General features: G+C 51.9%; 1 protein-coding gene across 2 annotated transcripts in view; it reads left to right on the top strand.

Annotated features, from left to right (window-relative positions):
• The first annotated feature begins 654 nt into the window (after positions 1–654).
• GRIK2 (glutamate ionotropic receptor kainate type subunit 2) overlaps positions 655–6,000 on the top strand; it is a 409,634-nt gene continuing 404,288 nt past the window's right edge. For both annotated transcript variants that reach the window (XM_040599269.1, XM_040599270.1), the window contains exon 1: positions 655–1,177. In XM_040599269.1, coding sequence (XP_040455203.1) covers positions 1,063–1,177 — 115 coding nt within the window. In that variant the 5' untranslated portion in view covers positions 655–1,062. The remainder of the gene's footprint in view (positions 1,178–6,000) is intronic.

The following is a 6,000-nucleotide window of genomic DNA, read 5'->3' as shown; positions in this document are numbered from 1 at the left end:
TTCCAAGCAAGTTGAGCAAACCAGGTCTGTGCATTCAACAAGGCTGTTCTGGCGCTGCCGGTTCCCCTTTACCTTGTGGAAGCAGGCTGGTGCTCCGTAATCACCGGGTCCGGAGCAAGTTCTCAGGAACAGCCAATAAACAAGCCATCACTACCCTATTTCATGCATTAACGTGAGAAGCAGTTAGTGAGTGGAAATATCAGGAGATATATATATATATATTATCCTAAACGTTATTCTGATAACCTGCATGACTTTATTGTCAACTGCCTCTTTCACAACTCTAAAGCTAAGTGATTTCGACCCAGGCAGTCAGCTATTAAAATGCACGAATTGATTTTTACACAACCGATTCCCTTCTCCCTTATACACCCCCCCCCCCTTCTCCCCCCCCCCCCCCCCCCCCCTCCACGCCGCTACAGATCCTTATAGCTATTGTTAGAGCAACCGAAATACTAATAACAATTAGAAGCATGTAAATAAAACCAGGCTGTTTTTTCCTCTGACAACGCTAGGCGATCAGATCGGTTGCATAATAGAAATTGGGAAGGCTGTCTGACAGGCAGCCTTAAGAAGAGAAGAGCTATCTCAATTTCTCTCACTTAATCTTGGCTTCGCGTCAGAAGCTGTGCAGCAGTGCAGTAGAATGGGAGCACGGCAAAAGCTTCGCCACTGAAACGGCTGGTGCTCACTGACTCTCGCTATGTGGCGATACCTCAGCGATTTCTCCAGCTGGATTACCTATTGATTTTCCTCCTTTCTTGCCTCCCAGGTTTACTCGGCTGGACATTGTGTGTGTTTGGATTTCTCAAGGATTCTCCCCCGACTAACATGGATGTCCCACCATTCCTTGCAGTTGAAGGTTGCTCCTTGGCGCAGTGAATGAAGAACATGCAGGGATTGCTAATGGGTTTGGGAAGCGTAGACTCTCTCCTCTCTCTGTGACCATGCCGTGATCGTGTCTGAGGGCCATCAGTTTACGTATCCTCATTCTCACCCTACCGGGAAACCTGACGGCTTAGAAGGGGGAAGTAAGGCAGCGTGTGTGTGCATAGAAACATCATGAAGATTATTTCCCCTATTCTAACTAATTCAGTCTTCAGATGCATCATTAGACTCCTTCTTTGCTTACTGTGGATTGGATATTCTCAAGGAACCACACATGTATTAAGATTTGGTAAGATTTGCCGACACTTTTTTCATTCTGCGTTTAAGCCTCAATGTGATATACATAGGATTGACTCAGAAGGGGGTGCTGGGGGAGAGCTGGGACGTGCTACCGGAGTCAGGCACCGAAGTCCCTCTTTATTTTGCATCCGGAGGGATGAATTGCTGTGTGTTTTTTTTTTTTTTTTTTTCTTCTGTGGCTGCAGCTCATTGTAGCCGTAGTAACGGCACGATGATGATGATAATTATAATAACAATAGCGAGAAAAATGACTGGCAAATGCGTTTGCCTAAGGCTCTGCGCTGCTTGCGTGGCTTTCTCGTAATGCACAGTTTTGTTTCCATAGTAGTGGAAAGCATCGCTAATACAGTGCTTGATCAGTTAAAAATCTGTCAACTAGTTGTTAAGTTTCGGCCGCCCGTCTCCATCCACCCGAGCCGATCCCGTGTGGGCGCGACGCTGTGATCTGAGTGAGACCTTTGGGCTGATTTCCGCTTGAAGCGGCTGCCTGCTGGCTTGTCACTTCAGTGGCGTTTAGTTAGAGAAGACATATGTGTCTTAAGCGGTGGTCGTGAAAGAGCCTTTGCGATACGTTTCAAAGACGCAGCCTTTCTACGCGAGGAAAGTTGTATGAGGTGTCAGCCCCCACCCTCCCTCCAAAAAAAAAAAAAAAAAGAAAAAGAAAAAAGAAATGAGACAGCGAGAGAGGGGAGTCATAGATCAGAATGAAATTTCCAGGAAAGCAGAGAGGTTTTACATGTTAAAGACTATTCCAGCTAAACTGTGAAAACTAACCTCAACAGCTCTGCCTGCCTATGCGCGCGTGTGTACGCGTGTACGAGCAAGCAGGCAAGCGAGGGAGACATTGCAGCCGCTGCACCCCCTATAGAAGTTTCGCAGCAAGGAAGGGCAGGACGGGAATGAAAGTTGGCGGCGGCTCCAGGGGGCTGCGCAGCCCGGGGAAGTCCTCCGGGGCGAGCCACGGCGGCAGCCCTGGGACCCCCGGCCGGCCGGCGCCGCGGGCGGAGCTCCCAACCCCGCGGGGGGCGGCGGCGACTGGCCGAAAGTTGGGTCCGCAGCGGAGCGGCGCCCGCCGGCGGCGGGGCTGGGGGGAAATCGCGCATCTCCCGCCTTCGCGCTGGCCGCGGCAAGCTGTAGCAGCCGCTATATCCAGTTCTGGGGGCCGCTGGAAGCTCTCGTCTCCGCCTGGGAGTAGTGCCTTGGTTTGATTTTGTTTAAATTTCACCCCCTCCCGCGCACGCTTTTGTGCGGAGGGGAAGGTGGGTAATGATTAAAGTCACCAGGCTGTTACAGATCTCGTGTGCTGAATTCCTAGTAGTACTTATTTTCTGCTTCCATCTGGTCTAAAGGTGGTGCTTAAGGCACGTTGCTCTTAGCAACCGTCTTCAGGAATGCTTGTTTCTTTGGACATGGCTAAACGGGTCCGTATATCATTGCGGGGTTTGTTTCGCATTCCGTCTGATCCATAATCACGGCCGTGAAACTAGCGCTGGGGTTGCCTGCAGCCTGCAACTGCGCGGCTGCCTGTCCTTCCGCCACCCGGGGTTCAGAACCGGTGCTGAGGGTCCGTCTCTAGAAGTCTGAACGACTTCCAAGGGTAGCTATGTAAACATCTTTCCCGGGCGCACCGTTAGCAAGAGGTGGGCTTGCCTGCTTTAGATGAGAGCGCTCTCTGAATTCTAGCCCAGTATACCTATAGAGACAGCCCTGGAGAGTAGCGTTTTGGTAATGAGTAGAGTAACAAATAATCCCGAGACTGAAGGGTGGTGCAGAGGGACGCCGGCGCCCGCTGCCATGGTCGTGCACGCATCTGCTCCGCTGGGCTGAGTCCCCTTCCCGCCCGGTCACACAGCCGTTAGCGGGCTGTGCTTGCTCCACCGTTTGTAGCAGAGAAGTGTGAGTCCGCTCCTGACTCACCGCATGCTTTTTCTAGTCTTTCCAAAGAACTGTCGCCAACCCATCTCTGAGCCTTGGAAGTATGTAGGGAGCGGTTTGTTAGTTTATATTTGTATGGAAAATGTTAGACGTAAGAGAGCGCAAAGAAGACTTTTGCCCTGCTCAGCCGGGCCTGTTGCACATCTCTGTTTTAAGGAGCCTGGATTTAGCCTGGTCCAGGTGTGGAGTGACTGTCACTGACCGCGACACTGATCTCTGCCTCTGTGTAGGGCATGGTGGGGAGGAGGGAAGGAGCAGGGAATGAGCTGTGGAAAGGCTTCGGTTATTTCCGAGAGGGGAATTCTCCGCTGCCCCCTCCGGGTTCCCGCGCTATCTGTCCCTTCGGGGTGTCCTTGCGACCAGGAGGACGGGATACTGATGCCTTTCTGTGGAGTCCTTCCCGAGGAGAAGCGAAATCTGAGGAGATTCCCTCCAGGAGGCAGCTTGCCAGCCCCCGCTCTTCTCTCTCAGCCGGCAGCGCTATGGCAACAGGGGAGAGCTTGAAGCCTGCCAGAACTCCAGCCCTCTCATTCCTCATGTGCAAATTAACCACCATGGATTCGCATTGTCCTTCCCACGGCTCCTCTCATTGTTGGGACTAGCCAGCATGTCCTTTCTCCCTCTCTTGTTCTCAAGCTACCTTTCAGCAACCACACAGGGAAGCCGAGCCGCCAGGGTTATCTGTCAAATGCGGGGGTGGGTATTTTTGCCTGCGCGTTGTGGAGCAAAGACGGGGAGAAGCTGGTGCGATGGTGTAATTCCCTCTCTAGCGACACTCACTCAGACATCTGGACGCCCGCCTGCTGCTGCTGGAGTAGGGCAACGTGGTATCTGGGCATCGCACCCGGCACCCTTCCTAAATTACACCTTGCTTCATGGGGCGTGTGGCCAGGATCCCTCCCTTGTCCTTTCTGAATAGCTTCCCATCAGCAAGTCCAGGAAACCCTAAGGGTGAGGCTTGTGCCCAAGATTTTCCAGGGTTCTAAACGGGAGCGGTCCTAAACCCTTGCTGTGGGGAAAAGGACAGATCTCATCTTGACGAGGGAGAAAAGCAGCAGCTTAGTATTTGTCTCTCCGCTGTGCTAAGTGTGATGGAAACCTTTTCCTTATCACTTGGCACCGTGCAAAAGCCAAAATACGTGACCGCCGGCAGATCCATTCCGTTATCGGGGATCACGTCTCGCAGCTTGCCGAGTCACTCGCTCCTGTGTAATCGCAGACCCAGGGCAGCGGCTCTCCAGAAACACCAGGTAGCTCGGCACAGCCACATCTACAGCCCAGCCCAGCCCAGCCGGGGCCTGGGGCTGGCCTCTGCCTCCGCCACCCCCTTTCCGTAGGTCCCCTCGCTTCTGCCTTTACCTCCTTGGGGGCATCTCGGCGCTTAGCCCAGTACGACTGAATTAACAAGCTATTAAGAGTCGTTAACCATCGGTAGCTGCTCACCTGCGTGGCCATAAACGCGCCCCTCCCTTTGCCCAAGGCACTAAGAGCCCGAGCTGTTTAAAACCACTCTTCTCTTATCTACGCAGGCCATGAATATCAACTCTTTGATATCTGGAGCACTCTAAAATGCCCTCTTTTGTTTAAATTGCCCCTTTCGGGCCTTGCCTCTGCCTGCCGCGAGCAATTCGCCTTTCCACAGCAAAGGCGTGAGGCGGAAGCAGCGGCTGGACGGCGGGAGCGGTCTGGCCATGGCGCTCTGCTCTCCCCCGGCTGACTCGGCACTCGGGGCAGCGCGGGGGCAGCCTTGCACCGCAGGGGGGCCGCAGGCTTGGTAAGTGTTTCCTCACTTCGTGAGATACTTTGTTTTCTTCAGCGCGTTCAGATGTAAGCGTAAAGAAGAGGCCCACGTCTGTAGTCTCGGTTTCTTGTTGCTTTGGAGTTGCCTGACTGCGGGCAGATGAAGAAGGGAGCTGAGTGTTACGGGGTGCAATGGACTATAAGGGAAATGCGTGGGTGTCTTCTTCCAGCTTGAAAACAAAAGAAAGCCAAGAGATGGAAACGCTTCTCAAGGAATGAAGGGAGAGCTTTGAACTTTTTACTGACTTCTGCTCCCCCGCCCCCCCCCCAAACAGAACCCGACACCAAGCTCTTACAAAGCCTAGTAATTTACTGATGCCCTCCTTAAAATAATAATAGCAAAATAAAGCTGTATATGATCACGTAATCTTTGGGTTTTAAGAAAAAAACAACCCTAACCGCAGTTCTCAACTCCGTTGTGGGAACCTGGAAAGGGGAATTTATGCCGGAGTCTTTCTCCGTGAAGACATAGCACGGGTTTCATCTGACGCACTTCTTAGCTGAGCTCCTTTGCTCAAACAGATTAAGTTTATCTCCATATAATTGTTTTCACGAGGTCGAGCGTGGCAAACCCAGGGAAGGGTCCGGCTCACCGTGCCCACCGCTGGCGCAGCTGGCGGCGGGTGCCCAGCGGCACCTTCTGGGGCAGCGGTGGCCGCGTGAACGTACCCGGCAAGTCACGGAACAACAGAAATAGCTCTGTGCAAAAGGGTATGAGACAAAAGTTCCAGTGAAAAATACCTACTGGGTAATCACGTAGTTTTCCTAGACCGGACCTGCATTAGCTCTCCTGAATATGCACTTTCTTTCACTTGGATGTTGCACTGACACCCTTTTAGTGGAAGGAGGTAGCCGTTCTGCCTGTATTTGAGAGAAATAAGAAACTGTGCGTATCTTTTTTTTTTTTTTTTTTTTTTTTTTTTTTTTTTTTTAGTGGGGAAAGCAGTCTGCCCTCAGATCAAGAGTGTGATAAAAATCTGAAAAATATATACTTGTTGTGGCAGCCCTCAGAGGGCCGTGGCTTGGTAATTCCAGCATTTAGAGCCAATGAAAATTTTGCTGCCAAGGACAAGAAGC

Source organism: Falco naumanni, chromosome 6 (assembly GCF_017639655.2).
Source record: "Falco naumanni isolate bFalNau1 chromosome 6, bFalNau1.pat, whole genome shotgun sequence".
Lineage (NCBI taxonomy): Eukaryota > Metazoa > Chordata > Aves > Falconiformes > Falconidae > Falco > Falco naumanni.
This window is presented reverse-complemented; position numbering and strand designations above follow the sequence as displayed.